The sequence below is a fragment of the Oncorhynchus tshawytscha genome, linkage group LG10 (assembly GCF_018296145.1).
Source record: "Oncorhynchus tshawytscha isolate Ot180627B linkage group LG10, Otsh_v2.0, whole genome shotgun sequence".
Taxonomy (NCBI): domain Eukaryota; kingdom Metazoa; phylum Chordata; class Actinopteri; order Salmoniformes; family Salmonidae; genus Oncorhynchus; species Oncorhynchus tshawytscha.
Genome location: NC_056438.1, coordinates 36205784 through 36225791, shown reverse-complemented (window position 1 = coordinate 36225791; position 20008 = coordinate 36205784). Strand labels below are relative to the sequence as shown.

The following is a 20008-nucleotide window of genomic DNA, read 5'->3' as shown; positions in this document are numbered from 1 at the left end:
AATTGAAGACATGGAATCGAAGACGTGCAAGTGACAGGTTGCATACAGTAGCTTGACATTACGTACTGGAATTGTCATGTTTACAACTTTAGATTTGAAGATGGAACACTCAAATTGTTAACATACTTTGTAGTGCACACACTGCTGTGAATAGAACATGTTATATACTATAAGCACACAAAAATGACAGTTACATTCATTTTTAAACATGTACAGAATTTGAATCTTTACTTGTTCATATATTTCCAAAAACATTATTTCAATTGCTATTACCACTTGTATATTCTGATATACAAGTGCGTCGAGTGTCATGGTGCATCTTATCTACATAATGCTCTCAGTCAGACCCAGTATACACTCAGGTTGTACAACTACTGTTGGGCTAGATTCTATCATTAGCGAAACCAACATCCGCATAGCGGTCATTTTGGTGGTGATGTGGCGTTAGAGCTGTCAAACCCACAAGCGGCTCCTTGTTACCTTATCGCGGACGCTGACATGTTTTTACCGCGTTTTCTCCCCAATTTCATGGTATCCAATTGGTAGTTAGTCTTGTCTCATCGCTGCAACTCCCGTACGGATTAGGGAGAGGCGAAGGTCGAGAGCTATGTGTCCTGCGAAACACAACCCAACTAAGCCGCACTGCTTCTTGACACAATGCCCATTTAACCCGGAAGCCAGCCGCACCAACGTGTCAGAGGAAACACCATACACCTGGTGACCGTGTCAGCGTGCCCAGCCAACCACAGGAGTCGCTAGTGCGCGATGGGACATGGGCATCCCTGCTGGCTAAACCCTCCCCTAATCCGGACGACGCTGGGCCAATTGTGCACCGCCCCATGGGTCTCCCGGAATCGAACCCAGAATCTCTAGTGGCACTGTGATGCAGTGCCTTAGACCACTGCGCCGGTCGTGAGGCGCTGGACACTGACATTTGATGCAATGAAACCACACCCAACTTTATCATGTTACAAGTTCAAACACTTGAATGTGTGATGTTCTATCTACACCTTGACTAGACTGATAGGCTATAAATCGGCCCATCAAAATGAACATGAAAACATGCATTAGCCCGTCAATATTTCTATAATTGATAGCCTACATTTTCTACCGCGGTAGGGATAATAAGAAAAGGAGTGGTTGGTGACACAAAAGCAGCCGCTCACCGATTTGTCATTTTATACCGCAGTTATACACTATGCGGATGTTGACCAATGAGGGTTTACGCTCGATCTGATTGAATTGAGGCCTTTAATTATTTTTGTGCAGACAAACTGTTGTATCAAAACAGTTGTACAACTTGAATGTGTTCCAGGCCTTGAGTTAGTTTGGTAAGCCTTAGTGGAGACCCTCTATGTAGTTACCAGGGAGCATCCCAGACCTGCCAGTCCTTTGCACCGTGCCGTACACCCAACCCCCATCAATGGGCTGCACGCTGTGGATGATGTCACCGTCCCGAAACGACACCTCATCCGTGTCTTGGCTCACGTAATCGTAGAGGGCTCTGTACACACTCTGTGGCAAGATAGCACCAAGGTGAGACACCAGGTACATCCCAAATGGCACTTTATTCCCTAATATTGCACTACTTTTGACCAAAGTAGTGCACTAAATAGGGAAAAGGGTGCCAATTGGGGACTCTACCCAGTCGGGGTGCAAAAACACATCAACTGAAACAGTAGGCTATGTTTGACCAGACTCACACTATTGGGGCCAACACAACCTGTACTGGGCTGGCTTGGAAATTTTATTTTCATATGAACCTTTCCAGCATGGTTCCAGCAACTATTGTTTATGTGTAACCATGCTTGCCCAGTACAGTTTGGTCTGGCTCATCAAGTGTGAAAGGATATTTATTAGGATGCATGATGCTGATTTCTATTGTCAAGAGCAAACAATCTTTGTATCCCTGATGCCTGTCACAGACTTAATTGATTGCTAGATAAATGACTACTATATTAATAGATAGATAGATTAATTCACCTGCAGAGACCGTAAGGAGTGCATACTGGTCTGGTGCATGTAGCTGTGCCCCTGGACGTGTCCACTGGGGTAGTACGCGCCTGGCAGCACAGGAGCTGCAAAGACACCGCAGACAGTCTGTTACAGTACAGACACTATTGGTTCAGTTGTTGCCTAAACACGGGGCTGACTCCATTATCCAGCAGCATGCTAAGACTAACCCAATATTGATGGCTAACTGTTGGCTGCTGCTGCGGCTACAAATAAAGGAAACTTGAATATTTTGTTTGTTTGTTACTGTGATTCATCATGAACAATTTGAACCCAAGACAACTTAAAAATGTGGTATGGTTGAAGGGCTCCCTTGTAAAAGAGACCTTGGACTCAATGGGATTCCACCCTGCATGAATAAAGATTAAATATAAAGTTAGACTCAGGATTATGACCTCATCATAAATAGCAGGCCAACTTCCTGCTTACAGAAAAAAGAAAGAAAACAACCACCTCTCAACCTCTCAAGACCCAAAATATAAAATGTCTATACAAGATGAAAACCCACCTACGATGACACCAGGCCTCCGGGCCATCTCCACTATGTACTGGTGCACACCCTTGTGCCCTGTATTTTCTGTTCGGACGTTTTGACGCAGCTGGCCACGCACAAGGTAAGGTGCATGAACACCATGTGTGACTCCTTGTGGGCCCATCACCTCAAAGTCCTTGTGGTATTTCACCTGCAAGAGACACAGACAAGTTTACATGCTATCAGTGTATTCTGAGGATACATTAAATTAACCAGGGTTAATTTAGTGTATTCTGAGGATACATTAAATTAACCAGGGTTAATTTAATTTTTTAAATGGTATAATAGGAAACTCTTTCAATTACTATGTGAAGCAGTCAGATTATGTATCAGCTAAATATGCACATTTTGTTTTTAAACACTGACATGTGGATCCAGACAACATATTTCCTAAGTAAACTGTTTCTAACTACTTTTGTGCATATGTGGGTTAAAAAAAACACCCCAGCCTACATACATCGCCTCCAGAAGGCATTCATACCCCTTGACCTTTTCCACATTTTGTTGTGTTTCTGGTGATTTCTTTTGTTGTCACTGGCCTACACACAATACCCCATAATGTCAAAGTGGAATTGCGTTTGACATTTTCACAAATTAGTTAAAAATGAAAAGCTGAAATGTTTTGAGTCAATACAATAAGTATTCAAACCCTTTTATGAAAAGCGCAAATAAATTCAGGATGAAATATTTGCTTAACAAGTCACAAGTTGCATGGGACTCACTGTGTGCAATAAGTTTACCATGATTTTTTAATGACTACCTAATCTCTGTACCCCACACATACAATTATCTGTAAGGTCCCTCAGTTGAGCAGTGAATTTCAAACAGATTCAAACAAAAGGCCAGGGAAGGTTTCCAATGCCTTGCAAAGAAGGGAAACTATTGAGAGATGGGTAAAAAAAAGAGACCTAATATCCCTTTGAGCATGTTGAGGTTATTAATTGCACTTTGGATGGTGTATCAATACACCAAATCACTACAAAGATACGTGTGTTCTTCCTAACTCAGTTGCATGAGAGCAAGGAAACAGTTAGAGTTTAATGGCTGTGTGATCGGAGAAAATGGAGGATGAAAAACATTGTAGTTACTCCACAATATTAACCTAAATGACAGAGTGAAAGGGGGGAAGCCTGTACAGAGTAAAACATATTCCAAAACATGCATCCTGTTTTTAATAAGGCACTAATGTAAAACTGCAAAAAATATGTGGCAAAGAAATTAACTTCACGTCCTGAATACAAAGCGTTGCGTTTGGGGGCAAATCCAACATAACATATCACTGAGTACCACTCTTCATATTTTCAAGCATGGTGGTGGCTGAATCATGTTATGGGTATGCTCGTCATCGGCATAATAAAAAGAAACAGAATAGAGCTAGGCAAAGGCAAAATCCTAGAGTAAAACCTGGTTCAGTCAGCTTTCCAACAGACACTGGGAGACAAATTCACCTTTCAGCAGGACAATATATTTGTTATTTATTTAACTAGGCAAATCAGTTAAGAACAAATTCTTATTTACAACGACGGTCTAACCCGGACGACGCTAGGCCAATTGTGCGCCGCCCTATGGGACCCAATCTCAGCCGGTTGTGATACAGCCTGGAATTGAACCAGGGTCTGTAGTGATGCCACTAGCATTGAGATGCTGTGCCACTCAGAAGCCCAATAACCTAAAACACAAGGCCAAATATACACTGGAGTTGCTTACCAAGACAACATTGAATGTTACAATTACAATTTTGGCTTGAAAATCTACAGTATGGCAAGACTTGGAAATGGCTGTCTGACAATGACCAACAACCATCTTGACAGATCTAGAATAATTTTAAGAATAATGTGCAAATTTCCAGGCGTGCAAAGCTCTGACTTACCCAGAAAGACTCAAACTGTAATCATTGCCAAAGGTGATTCTAACGTATTGACTCAGAGGTGTGAGTTCTTACGTAAATGAGATATTTCTGTATTTATTTATTTTTTGCAAAAATGCCTAAATACATGTTTTCACTTAGTCATTATGGGGTATTGTGTGTAGATGGGAGGGAAAAATGTATAAATGTAAACCCTTTTGAAATCTGGCTGTAACACAACAAAATGTGGCTTATGTCAAGGGGTATGAATACTTTCTGAAGGCACTGTACGTATAGCTCCCAACTAATTTCCTCCCTCCGGTGGATGGGCAAAGAGACACTTGAACCTACATTACTGATCTGATCCTGGGCTCGTCGTAGTCTCTGCAACTCAGGAGTGTCCAGCACAAATTTGAAGCCTCGTCCTTTGCTCTCCTCAAAGTCTTTCTTGTACTTCACCTGCAGATTAGGGAGAGCTTGAGCGGTTAGCTGTAAAATGTATGCAACCAAGCAGTATACAGTTACTATACTCTTGGATGGAAAGTCAATTATAAGGTATTCTATAAAACAATGACAGTGCAACACCCCTTGTCTCTAACTCCAGTATCCCAGTCCATAGGCACACTTGGTAACAAGTATTTTCCAAAATCTTTGGGTTAAACGCACTTCAGTAGATTGTAACAAGCCTAGGCAAAGGCCATTAATTATACTATTATTCAACCAAGCAGTCTCCAAAATCAATGCCGAGAGAGACTATGGCCGTAATTCAACCCGAACACGCTTTGTTGTCCTAAATCTAGAAAAGCACGAATACATGCTGTCCATTTACTGTAATTTACGTAGTCCTTTACACTCGTATACAGGTTGATAATGGCAGATTTGGGCACTGATAAGCACCTAAATTGGAACGCAGTGGCTGTCCTAAGTAACACCCTATAAATTACCTCAGAGCTCAGGCTCTGCCCTTCACAGCGCTGTATGGGTTTTGACTGACAGCTGTAAACAACAATAATGATCCTGTGATTGGCGGGGATGCAGGGTTGTTTTTCAAACTAAACAACTAGGCTAAAAGTTTGTTCCTGTAGTTCCTCAATGGCACAGCTAGGAGCTCCAAAAAGCACCTTATAAACTCAGCAAAAAAAGAAACGTCCCTTTTTCAGGACCCTGTCTTTCAAAGATAATTTGTAAAAATCCAAATAACTTAACAGATCTTCATTGTAAAGGGTTTAAACACTGTTTCCCATGCTTGTTCAATGAACCATAAACAATTAATGAACATGCACCTGTGGAATGGTTAAGACACTAACAGCTTACAGACGGTAGGCAATTAAGGTCACAGTTATGAAAACTTAGGACACTAAAGAGGCCTTTATACTGACTCTGAAAAACACCAAAAGAAAGATGCCCAGGGTCCCTGCTCATCTGCGTGAACGTGCCTTAGGCATGCTGCAAGGAGGCATGCAGATGTGGCCAGGGCAATAAATTGCAATGTCCGTAATGTGAGATGCCTAAGACAGCTCTACAGGGAGACAGGACGGACCAGTGATCGGAGGGCAATGAGAGGACGTTTCTTTTTTTAATGAGTTTAGTAGAAGACTCTTGTGCATTGAAATGGCTTAGGAACTGTGCACATTTTGGAGAGGTGTGTGGCCACTTTGAGATACCAGTTAGTCCTCTCACCCAAACCCTTGTCATTTTGTCTTATGCTGCACCCATATTCTTATCATGTTACAGAATGTAAACAGAGTATTTTCAGATTTTGTTATCAAAAACTACAGTAAATGTCAAATGCACATCAAATCAACATTGCCATTTTTGAATTCAGTCTTGTGTCAGGTGAACTGTTGTGTCCTCAACAATCTCCAAAGTGTTCCCTTTCAATTGCTAGCAAGCATTTCATATTTCTTCTGTAAACAAACATTTTAATTCAGCCCTAGGCCAATTCCCACAAGGGTAAAGGGTTGAATGGGAATTATATCAAAGTACATCTCCAGAGAAAGTGCTCCATCAGAGCATGCCTTCTCCCTACACAGCGCACCATGCCCCCCAGTACATGGAAACAAATGTCAAAACGGAAATGGGCATTTTTGGACTTTTAAATGAATTATATACTGAACAAAAATATAAAACGCAACATGTAGAGTGTTGGTCCCATGTTCCATGAGCTGAAATAAAACATCCCAGAAATGTTCCATGTCCACAGAAAGCTTATTTCTCAAAAAATGTTATGCACAAATTTGTTTACATCCATGTTAATGAGCGTTACACTCCTTTGCCAAGATAATCTATCCACTTGACAAGTGTGGCATAGCACGAAGCTGATAAATAGAATGATCATTATACAGATGCACCTTGTGCTGGAGACAATAAAAGCCTACTCTAAAATGTGCAGTTTTGTCACACAACATATTGCCACGTCTGAAGGTTTGAAGGAGTGTGCAATTGGCATGCTGACTGCAGGAATGTCCACCACTGCTGCTGCCAGTGAATTTAATGTTAAACTCTCTACCATAAGCAGCCCCCAAAGTCGTTTTATAAAATTTGGCAGTACGTTTAACTGGCCTCACAACCGCAGACCACCGTGTAACCACGCCAGCCCCGGACCTCCACATCCGGCTTCTTCGCCTGTGGGATGTCTGAGACCAGCCACCCAGACAGCTGATGAAATTTCTGTCTGTAATAAAGCCCCTTTGGGGGGAAAAAAAACTCATTGATTGGCTGGCTCCCCAGTGGATGGGCCTATGCCCATCGGCCCTGCCCAGCAATGTGAAATCCCTAGATTAGGGCCTAATGAATGTATTTCAATTGACTGATTTTCCTTATATGAACTGTAACTCAGTAAAATCGTTGACATTTTTGCGTTTATATTTTTGTTCAGTATACAGTGCATTCGGAAAGTATTCAGACCCCTAGACTTTTTCCACATTACAGCCGTACTCTAAAATTGATTAAATTGTTTTTTTCCTTATCAATCTACACACAATACCCCATAATGGCAAAGTAAAAACTTGTTTGTAAACAAATTTATAAAACTGAAACATCACATATACGTACGTATTCAAACCCTTTACTCAGTACTTTGTTGAAGCACCTTTGGCAGTGATTATGTTGACGCAACAAGCTTGGCACACCGGTATTTGGGGAGTTTCTCCCATTCTTCTCTACAGATCCTCTCAAACTCTGTCAGCCAGTAAAGTATGCTGAGAAGGATTATCACCACAGCAAGCAAGGTATTTGGAGTCAAACAGACAGGCTTGGATGGGATCTTTAAGGTCAGGGCCCTCAACAAGGCTCACAAAATTATTTTAGACCCAAGCCACCCCCTGTACCAGGACGTTGAACTACTCCCCTCTGGGTGCAGGTATAGGGCACCCCCGGCAGGAAAAACCGAACTAGACAATTTGTGTAAGGTGTGAAATCCCTCCTTAACAGCTCAGGCGAATGTTCCTATTGACCCAATAATAACAGCAGGCTCTTTCTATTGGTATGTAACTGTTATGAAATGTTGTATTGTCAATTTGTTTTCTGCTGTATTTAAACAGCACTTTAAATGTGTATATGATACTGCAACAAAATTTCCCCATCGGGACAATAAAGTAGGTAAGTAAGTAAGGTCGGATGGAGAGCGTCATGGCACAGCTATTTTCAGGTCTCTCCAGAGACGTTTGATTGGGTTCAAGTCCAGGCTCTGGCTGGGCCACTTAAGGACATTCGGAGACTTGTCCCGAAGCCACTCCTGCGTTGTCTTGGCTGTGCGCTTAGGGTCATTGTCCTGTTGAAAGGGGAACCTTTTCCCTAGTCTGAGGTCCTGAGCAGGTTTTCATCAAGGATCTCTCTGTAATTTGCTCCGTTCATCTTTCCCTCAATCCTGACTAGTCTCCCATTCCGTGCTGCTGAAAAACATCCCCACAGCATGATGTGCCATCACCTTGCTTCACCTTCGGGATGGTGCCAGGTTTTCTCTAGACGTGACGCTTGGCATTCAGGCCAAAGAGTTCAATTTTGGTTTCATCAGACCAGAGAATCTAGTTTCTCATGGTCTGAGAGTCTTTAGGTGCCTTTTGGTAAACTGTCATGTGTCTTTTACTGAGGAGTGGTTTCCGTCTGGCCACTCTACCATAAAGTCCTGATTGGTGGAGTGCTGCAGAGATGGTTGTCCTTCTGTAAGGTTCTCCCATGTCCACAGCGGAACTTTGGAGCTCTGGCAGAGTGACCATCGGGTTCTTGGTCACCTCCCCTGACCAAGACCCTTCTCCCCCGATTACTCAATTTGGCCAGGCGGCCAGCTCTAGGAGAGTCTTGGTGGTTCAAAATTTCTTCCATTTAATGATGGAGGTCACGGTGTTCTTGGAGACCTTCAATGCTCTGACCTCTACGACCTCATGGCCTGGTTTTTGCTCTGACATGCACTGTCAACTGTGGGACCTTACATAGACAGGTGTGTTCCTTTCCAAATTATATCCAGTCAATTAAATTTACCACAGGTGGACTCAAACTTGTAGAAACATCTTGAGCATGATCAATGGAAACAGGATGCACCTGAACTCAATTTCCAGTCTTATAGCAAGGGTCTGAATACTTATGCAAATACAGTATTACGTTTTTTTTCTTTTCTAAAAACCTGGTTTTCACATTGTCATTATGGGGTATTATGTGTAGTTTTAATCCATTTTAGAATAAGGCTGTAACATAACAAAATATGGAAAAATATAAGGGGTCTGAATACTTTCCCAATGCACTGTATATACCAATTTATTCTGGAAGAATATAACTTAAAAATGCCTCATGAGCTTAGTTGAATTATCATACCCCATCAAAACCCAAAAATATAAGCTTGTTTTAAGCCATTCTTTGAAAACAATGTATTTTTAAACAAATACTGTATAGCCTCAACACATTGTTAAAACTATAATGTTGATGTCATGGATGGTCAGTCTGAGCATCCATAGCTCTGTCTATACAAAAGAGTGGCAGATTGCGCCTTTAACCTGAGGGTATTTAAAGGGCATTGTCCCCTAGACAGATTCAATAGATACACAAGTCAACCTTATTGATTAAATGCTGTTAGTCAGAATCCAGCACCCAATGCTCTAAATATGTTTCTTGACACTGTTACATAAAGCGCTGTCTCCATAGAAGGGACGGGAAACCTTCCATGTAAAATATCTAGAGGTCAGCTTTTGTCAAGCATAGTGGAAGTGTGTCTTGAGTAGGGAATAGTGCCAGGAACCCTCAAGAGTGAGATGGCAGCACAAAGTGCATGGGCAGGTGGAGAAGCCAGGGGGATTCTTCAGCAGCCAGCAGAGTTGAGCGCTAGCTCATTCCCTCATCCTGGGCTGTTTTCAAATCGGAAGCAAACGGAACAGGACCTACCTGCATTTTTCCAGTAAGAAATGCTTGTTTACCTTTTCTTGCAACCCATTAAGCTACAGTGTGCACCAATGAATACACCCCCATAACGTCACACCTTGTTACATGTGCAGGCAAATTAAACTGCGTAGTTTCACTCCCCTCCATTCAATCCACTCCACGACTATATTGAATTAATATATTGATTGAAAAACAACTTTATGGTCATTGTTTTTGATCATATTTTTTGGCAAACAGATTTTAAATGTAAAAGGGAATAATGATGGTTCAAAAGGCAAAGGTGTGTATACTGCATACCTGACTCTGAAGCTCACTTTGCTGTCTCAATCGAAGGTTCTCAGGAGTATCTGCAACAATGGTGAATGACTGCTTTGGATAGTGCCTGCAAGGATGTTATAAATATGTTATGTTTACTATATCTTTAAATCTTATCCGAGTCGCCACAACTGAATTTACTTCAAAATTAAAGTGATTCTATTTTATTCTATAAGGACAGTGGGAATGAGTGAATCCGTGCACTGTTTTCGGCTCCCACACAAGTGATTTTTAGCCTAACAAAGCGACAGAGGAAGACCATGTTGGTTGAAACATCGTTTGCCATTTATCATTAAAAAGCTCTGTAAAGTTTCACTTGTGGGAGCAACAAACCGTTTGCAGACAACACTAGTTCCTTAATCTGGGTCTGGGAAACCGACTTTAGGGTAAACCAATTACACCTGTAATATTTACCAACAACATTATTCAAATGACCTGAATAGAACACACGTATTCAAACTACAATACAGCACAAAAGTACGTAGAGGGTTTCTCACAGACAGCAGTTGGTGAAAATTCAGTAGGGAAATACCATTTGGAGGCTAAGGGAACAACACGACTCACGAATTACAGTAGGGCTTCTTTTCATAGCCTTTGTAGTTCTTCATGTTGAGAGTCATCCTGCAGACCTCACAGTGGAAACATCCTTTGTGCCAATACTGCATAAGTGTGTCAATACAAAGACAAAACCATCAGATATCTCAAAACAATAAGACACCCATTAGTACGTTCATCAGAGGTAGTCCTAAAATGACAATCAACACAGACAGTTCAGTAGGTCTCACCTTATCCAGGCAGTTGACTTTCTCTGTGGCATAAACAATTTTCCCACAGCGCGCACAATGAGGATTCATATTCACCAAATTAGTCTGACTTCAAAACTCAAAAGATAAGGAGTACTAACACAGTAAACACAGGCTGTGTAGCAGTGTGGGTGTTGACTCTTGGAGGATTATCAAAGCACTGCCTCGGTAGGGAGGGAGGTGGACATAATAACATTTCCCCCCTGCCTAGACTACCTCTGAATCACACTTGAAACCTGCCCAATTTCATGATGTACAATGATTCAGGTCGGACTACATGCCTATTCATAAAAAATAAAAAAATATTAATAGTATACTGTAAAAATTTAAATACCCCAATAAAAATGGCCTATTCTGTACTTTCGCCTCCTTCATTAGGTACTTACTCAACCCCATATTCATATTTGCCTTCGAAAAATGTAAACATTTTCATATCTTACTTTTCGTTCAAACATAGTACATTGACGCATTGCACTAAAATGGGTCTCAAAGACATGTCATCCATGTAAATAAATAAAACAGTTTATTTCCTCATCTCAAAGAAGTTATATTCAGTACATGTGTGATTTCAAATGACAGCGCAAAGCAGAAGTCAAAACATATTGAAGTACAAAAAAAAGTAGACGTTTTTTGTTGGTGCTTTGAATCCTCACATAGCAGTTCAGAGGCTGGATGGCATGCTTTGGGTGGAGCTAAGGCACATGACAGACATGAGAGGATGGCCCTTCCCCCTGCTCCTCTCCCTGTCCTGTTCACAGATCTGAAGGAACTGGACAGGTAAAAGCAATATGGCCCAACAATATGCAATGTGGATTTTTTCACTATATTGCCTTCATCTATCCAGGCTTTTCAGATCACATTGAAGTGGATAGTAGCTAGGAAAAGGGACTAGGAGCCAGAAAGTGATTTCAAGATGGCCGTCCTTGGCGGAGTCAGCTCTTGGCCTGCTTCCTTTTCAGCACCAGCTCAGCCAAAAGTTTGTAACGTATCATACACTCCTCCTGAAAAATAAGTAGGGGAAAAGGTTATAGGTCCGTCACCATCCAAAATTATATCATGTTTACCATCTCAACTATTCATGACAATTTAAGTTTTGTTCTTTCCATGTTAATTCTACCTAACTACCGCTAACAAATTATCTCATCAAAATTCGTCTTGAAATTAGACATAACACCACAGACAATATAGATTATATAGATAGATAAACTGTACACACACGACAAAAACTGGGGTCGACCAAATGTTTTGACACACCCTGCAATATTGCATTGTGGGGGACCAGCTCTCACCTTGCTCTTCCCGGGCACCACCTTGGCAATCCTGTCCCAGCGTTCTGTGGTGCCTCGCGGGTACTGCTGCAGGGCCAGCTCCAGAAGCTTCTGCTGGTTCTGGGTCCAGACGTCGTCAGCCGCCGCGGCCTTCTCCTTGGAGGGTTGTGGGACCGAGGAGGTGGGCGGACTCTGCTCCTCCTCGCTGTCCTCGGTGGCAACTGTGGGGTCGAAGTCCCTCTGTCTGCGCCCCTTGGCTTTCTCCTCGCCCCCCACCCCTCCACCCCCAGTCTTTCTGCCTCTCCTCCTGACACCTCCTGCTTGGATGCCCTCTCCTTCATCCCCTCCTCCACTGGGCTCCATCCACTCTGCTGTGGCTGCTGCCAGAGGCTGGGGTTGCGGGTGTTCTCGCTGGGTCATGACGCTGTCGGGTACAGCTCCGGCCCCAGCTTTGGATCCCTTTCCTGAGAGTGCTGCGCTGCCCTGAGCCTTGAGCTCCGAGAGCTTCACCAGCCCTGCATCAGAGAGGTAGAAGTTAAAATGCTGCCCCTCTGGAGATAAAGTTGGTTACAGTATTTGGATAGTCCCATATACACTTGCTCTTTCCATGACAATCCGATCAGGTGAAAGCTATAATCCTTATTGATGTCAGTTGTTAAATCCACTTCAATCAGTGTAGATGAAGGGGAGGTGGTAGGGTAAAGAAGGATTTTAAGCCTGGAGACAATTGAGACATGGATTGTGTACCATTTAAACAGTAAATGGGCAAGACAAAAGATTTAAGTGCCTTTGAACAGGGTATGGTAGTAGGTGCCAGGCGCACCGGATTATGTTAAGAATTGCAGCGCTGCTGGGTTTTTCATGCTCAACAGTTTCCTGTGTATCAAGAATGGTCCATCACCCAAAGGCCATCCAGTCAACATGGCAAAACTGTAGAAAGCATTAGAGTCAACATCGGCCAGCATCCCTGTGGAACGCTTTCGATACCTTGTGGAGTCCACGCCCTGACGAATTAAGGCTGTTCAGAGGGCAAAAGGGGGGTGCAACTTAATATTAGGAAGTTGTTCTTAAAGTTTTATACATGTGTAGATGATCATACTAACAACAAACTATCTGTTGATAAGCAACTGCTTGGAATGATTAGGTTTAGAATTAAGGTTAGGATAATGCAAAGCGTCACATCTGGAGGAAATCTGGCACCATCTCTACGGTGAAGCATGGTTGTGACAGCATTGTGCTGTGGGGATGCATTTCAGCGGCATGGACCTGGAGACTTGTCAGGATCGAGGGAATGGACAGAGCAAATTACAGAGAGATCCTTGATGAAAATCTGCTCCAGAGCACTCAGGACCTCAGACTAGGGCAAAGGTTCAACTTCCAACAGGTCAACGACCCTAAGCACACAGTCAAGACAACGCAGTAGTGGCTTTCACTTTCACTCCAACAGAATCATGCGAGCAAATGGTATTTGGATAGTCCCATATACACCTGCTCTTTCCATGACAATCCGATCAGGTGATTAATTTGATGCATATTGAGAAGAATGTCCTTGAGTGGCCCAGGCAGGGCCCAGACTTGAATCCAATTGAACATCTCTAGAGAGACCTGAAAATGTTATTCAATTCAAAAGGGGTATTTGATTTGAAAATAGCTGTGCAGCGTCGCTCCCCATCCAACCTGACAGAGCTTGAGAGGATCTGCAGAGAAAAATGGGAGAAACTCCCCAAATACAGGTGTGCCAAGCTTATAGCATCATACTCAAGGCTGTAATCGCTGCCAAAAGGTTCTTCAACAAAGTACTGAGTAAAAGGTCTGAATACTTATGTAAATGTGATATTTCAGTTTAGAAAAATCTAAAAACCTGTTTTTGCTTTGTCATTATGGGGTATTTATTGTGTGTAGCTTGAGGGGAAAAAAACGATTTAATCCATTTTAGAATATGGCTGTAACATAACAAAATGTGGAAAAGGTCAAGGGGTATGAACACTTTCTGAATGCACTGTTTATACTGTGAAAAATCAAGTAAAAATAAGCTTATTTACCTGATGTGTTGGTTTGACCATCTTTAACTTGTTTGACTTTTGCAGTAACCTGCAAAGGATCACAATATTTAGCATATTTCATTGATACTCTATGATGAGCGCAAACTAGTAGTCTCCTAAATTTCCAAACACAAATGTTAATTTTGCCATATATTTGCCTAGGACTGACAAAACATTCACATCCATCTGAGTTCAGAGTTTTCCATGCACCACCCATTCCCAATGTAGACTGACATCTGTCACCGATCTTCCTAGTTCGTGTGCGATCTTCTCCCAGCGACCAGGTGTACCCCCAGGGAACTTGGCCATACTCCTTGTCAGAAGAGTGATGTCCTCTTCTGACCACTCAGGTGCCTGAGGAAACAACAAACAAGACTAGATCATATAAATTCCAAATAAGGCCATTGAGGCTTACGGTGGTCTAGGGCTGAAAAACTCCAGAAACTTTACCAAATTTCAGATTTTTCAGCGATCCCTGTTGGAGGAAACCCCATTTTTGTTGAACATTCTGCAACAATGACCATCTAAAATCTATTCCATTTGGCATGTTGCCTCATGCAATTTGCCTTACTTGATCATAGAACTAGAATCTATTTGACATATCAAACTATGGTAACTTCCCAGTTACACCTACAAATGGCAAATAAAACTTGAACTTTATAATCCATTTTGCCTGAATTAAAAGTGCAGAGCTTTAGTAATGTCGTGGAACAAATCCTTTCGCAGCAGGAAAATATTACGGACCCACCTTTTTCTTCTGAGACTTCTTATCCTCTAGCCAGTCATCCATCTGGTCTTCGATCTCCTCAATGGACGTTCCCTGGTCGTATACTGGTGAGTATGCACTGTCTGCGACCTTGAGCGAAGGCTCATAAACGGGGAACTCAAACTTCGGCTTCTTCACTTTGGGTCGTTTCTCTTCTGTGGGATGACAAGTGAGGAATGGGATAAGACGAGCACATCTACAAAACATGGCTAGGGGAAATGCAACTGATGTATTGTAGATCCTGAATGATTACAGGAAAATTATTTCGCTATAGAAATGAAATGTCATTATTTCCTATTTCATTTGATGCATCTAACCTTTATTTTACCAGGCAGGTTCATAAATGTAAAAAAACATTTTTTTCAATAAAGGCCAGGCAATAGTGAACAATTAAAGTCACAATTCAGCCAAAATGGTCTACTGGACGCAATAAAATACTACAAGTCCTTACTTATTGTTGTAGCTTCCTGTTCTTCCAGTGCCATGGCTTCCGCTTCCTCTTTCTCTCTGATTTTCATCTCCTTATAATCTTCGTAATACTGTTTGGCATCCTGTAACACAGACAAAATGGATGACAATTGTCACTGGGGATATGGATAAGATCTTATGAAATTGCATCATTTATTTTACATTAATAAAGTTATAGAAACTGTGCAAGGGAATACTTTCACTAGGCACTGTATATTTCAGGTCAAAATCAACATCCAGCTGGAGATTCCCATCTCCCACACAAGCTTTAAGAACCAGCTGTCAGAGCAGCTCACAGATCACCGCACCTGTTCATAGCCCATCTGTATACAGCCCGTCTATCTACCTCATTCCCATACTGTATTTATTTATTTTGCTCCTTTTGCACCACAGTATGTCTACTTGCACATCCATCTTTTGCACATCTACCATTCCAGTGTTTAATTGCCATATTGTAATTACTTCACCACCTTGGCCTATTTATTGCCTTAACTCCCTTATTTGACCTTATTTGCACTCACTGTATATAGACTTTTTTTCCTACTGTATTATTGACTATGTTTGGTTCATTCCATGTGTAACTGTGTTGTTGTATGTGTTGAACTGCTATGCTTTATCTTGGCCAAGTCGCAGTTGCAAATGAGAACTTGTTCAACTAGCTTACCTGGTTAAATAAAGGTGAAATTTAAAAAAAATTTAAAATCCAAAGGTTAAGTAGTTTGGGTGAATGAGTTGGAGGATTACCTGGATGACATGGGGCAGGGACTTGACAGAGAGATACAGCCAGATGCTCAGCTTGAGTGGCAGGATATCCTGCCAATGAGGTTTGTCATGTGACCTGACAGGAAATGGACATATTAGGAACTGTGACCATGTTTATTATTACATACAAACATATGAACAGGATAAATGACCAACATTCCAATGTGTTTTCCATGATATTTTCACATGTAAATAGCACTGGATTTCTACAATATTCAGTTCAGCCGTTTCAAAAGTCAGGCCTTCATTGGAACAGCAAATTATTCATCAATTTTCTATTTACTTGTGAAATTAGAAATGTGTAGTGACAAAAGCTCAACTCACTTCTCAATTTTATCCTGTCCAACAAACCGTGATTCTTCAGCACTCTTGCTACTCATCTTTTTTTTCTTCTCCTTTTTCTTCTTGCTCAGAAGTTCATCCTAGTAAGAGAAGCACCATATGGGATAAAGAGGTCAGGTTATTAGTAGCCTACTTTGCTCACTCAAACACTCAGTTTTGTTTTCAGTGTACTTGATTGAAGGAAACCATTTTACTGCAAATAACTTACATTTATTCTATGGCAGATAAAGAGAAATATGGAATAATTCACTAAGTTGCATTTTGGACTATTTAAATGAGCATTGTGAATAGGACAAATTAGTTCATGCAGTGGCCAAAGCTAAGAAACCCTGTCCTAAATTGCACCTGTACATTTCTACTTTCCTACACAGAAAAAGGCTTTTATTCCCAGCAATAACTGCCCCATGGGGGAAAAACAAGTTAAATGACTTGAATGAAAGCTGTGGAATGGATAACAACCACCTTTAATAACAGCTATTCAGTAAAGAACTAAGAGAAGGGTCAAGGGTCATGCACGGTCCCCTCACCAGCTGCTTCTCCAGGTAGATGGACCAGATGACTGCATAGTGGCACACAGTGAGGATGAGGAAGAGCAGGAAGCCCAGCTCCCCATTGCTCATCTTCCTCACCCGCCTGTAGTAAAACACTGGCTGCCTCCAGTCCGGTAGCCCGTTGACCAGGACATCATTATACCTGTGGTTGGGAGGACCCAAAGCAATAGGTGGTGATGAGTGGTTTGAGGATTTCCCTGATGGTACATTTTAGGGGTGGTGGACACTACCGTGCCGACCCAAACCATACATAGGAAATACATACAAAGTGGACTATGGGGAATAACATGGTGAGAATAATTAATGTTCTCAACAAAATTGTGTATGATAATATGAATTTGACAGACTCCTCCCACTTTCAGAAGAAATAAGTGCAAGGTCAACGGCAGGAACAACCCAAAGCAGGAAGAAGTTGTAAAACAGACCTCTCTCTCCTCTCTTCATCTTTCAGTACTTCATAGATGGCCACCAACTATGGGAGAAAATATGATCAGTAAGACAATAGACAAATTACAATCAACTAATCAATTAGTTTAAGATTGCAGTGTATGAAAAGGACTATACCTCACCAACTAATTTTACTGCCATGAAACACTGCATACAAGTGTTTCACTTAAATACCTTTTCTAATGGCAGAATCTCTCTGTAAGGTGTCCATAGCTTACTTGCAAGATGTAGATCAAACAAGTTAAAGTTGGGCTTAAACTCTAACGGATGAAACCGCACTCCATGGTTTAGGGTGTTTCTGATGACTACACCAGTGGAGTGGAGCACAGGCTTTGTGGAAACTAGCTCCGACTACATTGATTCTCCTGAGGTCAATACTTCAAAAGATGCAAATTATGAAACGCCTACCTTGTAACCATGTTATTCCTCTGTAGTTACGTGCCTTTGTTTGCTGTAATCCATACTTCAATAAACGTTAATCAAATACAACCACCAAGTGTGTCACTGTTGAGATTTAACTGGCACATGGCGCAGAGTTGCCATCTTAGAGCAAGAGCAATGAGTAAACAGTCGGTGGTAGTATTTGATTCAATTTAGTGAAGTATGGATTTCAACAAACAAAGGCATGCAACTACAGAGGACAAACATAGGTACACAATAGGCATTTCATAATTTCAATTTTTTGAAGTATTGACCTAGATTCCACAAAGCCTCGTCTCTGCTTCACTCCATTGGCGGAGTCTTCAGAAACTTCCTTCACCATGAAGTGGAGTTCAGTCCACCCCAAAAAACATGGGGGAGTAGGGAGTGTTAAAATGGTGAGTGAGTGGGCTGACCTGTCTGAATTGGGTTTCAGCATTCTCGTCTTTGTTCTTGTCGGGATGCAAAGTGAGCGACAGCCTGCGATAGGCCTTTCTGATGTCCACTGACGAGGCATCCTGGAGTCAGGAGAGATGAACAGTAAAACTACACGTTCATGACACCTTTCAGAGGGTATTGTGTGGTGAGATATCACACAATCACCGGTTTATGGCAATAAATCAGTATGTATGCTCTCATTCTGCCTCCAATGTGGTGACTGACAACCCCCACGGCACCAGGGTCTAAGCTTCCCAATCCTATCCAGTGGACAGTAACCACCCCCGGGGCTAACACTTCCCACAAGGACATGGCATTCTGATGGGTGGCCAACCCTCTGCCTCGAGAGATGCTGGGCATGCAGACTGTTGTTCCAGCCCTGCTACAACACACCTCTTTCAGCTAATCAAGGTGCTGATGCGCAGCTGAAACGGAGTAATTGAATCGGATATGTTAGAGTAGGGCTGGACCAAAAACATGTTCCAGTGCTGCACACTTTGGCTGGTGAAGCAACAGTGACCCTGTAAGTGTTCCTTGCAAGATGAAGAACTAACGATATTTACCCATTTTTAAATCAGTACCTCACTTGAGTGGAGGGAGGAATGGACAACTGAAAATGTGAAAAGAAACATGCAACCTGACACGTCATGGTTTGCTCCTCTCCCGGTACACGTAACTAGTAAACGTTAGCTAGTTAGCTATACAAATTTAAAAAACTACAGCAGGCCCCGATATCGAAACAGATCCCTGAATGTGGCACAATGGCAAGCCGGCAAGCTACCTACTTAGCCCTTCAGGTTAGACAAACATTTTCTAGCTAGCCAACGTTTATAGGTTACAAAATAACTAACTTAACGATGACTTAACGTTACCTGTTCAACAGACAGGAATTCGTAAAAGTTTTGTTGAATTTCCTCCACCAGGTCGAACAACTCAAGGTCTGAATCCCAGGCATGAGAGGGACTTGGGTTTGCAATAAAAATACTGACGGCAAGAATAAACGAGAGGCCCAATGAAGCTAGGGTCATTATGAGGCTTTGACAATGTTGTCGGTAATATTGCACCGCGAAATATATATAAATAAATTATTCTGTGATACAGCTAATGTGTCTAGCTACTACCCTTACAACTGGCTGCTGCATATGCTAACAATTTGCTACATTTCCCACAATTCTCTGTTCTTTACCTTTTCCGGTTTCCTTCTTCTATGGTATTATGGCGATCCGCAAACGTTCGTTAGAGGTCCACGCCGCTGTCTACTGTATGGGCTGTGTGCGCCTACGTTTCTGGGGTGTGAATTTCTCTTCACTAACCACGTTTCCATCCAAATTTATCATGCAGATGAATTACCTGACGCATGAAAAAAGTCACAACCGGGTTGATGGAAACATGAAATGACGTTACAACTTTATAAATGCCGACAGACAATTTGTTCTTTCAATATTGTGGGATTTTTTTGTGTCGGTAAATTTAATTGTGCGAGAAATTATTATGCAGCCCACTCACTCACCATGTTATGAGCAAATATTGATGTAATAACAATCATATCGAAGTAAACTTGGGAGTCACGCAAGTGGAGCAGGGTCTAACATGCTGACCAGACCGGACATGTCGCGTGCGTGAGC

The 20008-nt window shown here is 41.9% G+C and overlaps 2 protein-coding genes across 2 annotated transcripts; both read right to left on the bottom strand.

Moving 5' to 3' along the window:
• Positions 1-832: 832 nt before the first annotated feature.
• On the bottom strand, positions 833-11254 carry nebl (nebulette). The gene is made up of 7 exons (XM_024435039.2): positions 10862-11254; positions 10641-10735; positions 10059-10143; positions 4743-4850; positions 2522-2696; positions 1984-2078; positions 833-1515 (listed from the first exon to the last, which is right to left on the bottom strand). The coding sequence occupies exons 1-7, from the start codon at positions 10928-10930 to the stop codon at positions 1339-1341; spliced, it is 804 nt and encodes a 267-aa protein (XP_024290807.1). The 5' UTR covers positions 10931-11254; the 3' UTR covers positions 833-1338.
• Positions 11255-11379: 125 nt separating this feature from the next.
• LOC112260150 (dnaJ homolog subfamily C member 1) lies at positions 11380-19566 on the bottom strand. Its single transcript, XM_024435037.1, has 12 exons — positions 19256-19566; positions 18362-18463; positions 17504-17550; positions 17055-17220; positions 16510-16607; positions 16168-16261; positions 15407-15506; positions 14938-15110; positions 14424-14543; positions 14190-14238; positions 12169-12662; positions 11380-11880 (listed from the first exon to the last, which is right to left on the bottom strand). Exons 1-12 carry the CDS (start codon positions 19409-19411, stop codon positions 11812-11814), a joined length of 1668 nt encoding a protein of 555 aa, XP_024290805.1. The 5' UTR covers positions 19412-19566; the 3' UTR covers positions 11380-11811.
• Between the last annotated feature and the right edge of the window lie 442 nt (positions 19567-20008).

What these genes read in the sequence shown, in the direction of transcription:
- nebl (XM_024435039.2), bottom strand. Translation starts at nt 10,930, where the DNA reads ATGAATCCTCATTGTGCGCGCTGTGGGAAAATTGTTTATGCCACAGAG. An exon ending in AAGTCAACTGCCTGGATAAG is followed by an intron (nt 10,736 to 10,861) that starts GTGAGACCTACT and finishes ACACTTATGCAG; the next exon opens with TATTGGCACAAAGGATGTTT. An exon ending in AAAGTGAGCTTCAGAGTCAG is followed by an intron (nt 4,851 to 10,058) that starts GTATGCAGTATA and finishes CCTAATCTGCAG; the next exon opens with GTGAAGTACAAGAAAGACTT.
- LOC112260150 (XM_024435037.1), bottom strand. Translation starts at nt 19,411, where the DNA reads ATGACCCTAGCTTCATTGGGCCTCTCGTTTATTCTTGCCGTCAGTATT. An exon ending in GATGAAGAGAGGAGAGAGAG is followed by an intron (nt 17,221 to 17,503) that starts GTCTGTTTTACA and finishes TCCCAACCACAG; the next exon opens with GTATAATGATGTCCTGGTCA. An exon ending in AGAAGTCTCAGAAGAAAAAG is followed by an intron (nt 14,544 to 14,937) that starts GTGGGTCCGTAA and finishes TTGTTTCCTCAG; the next exon opens with GCACCTGAGTGGTCAGAAGA.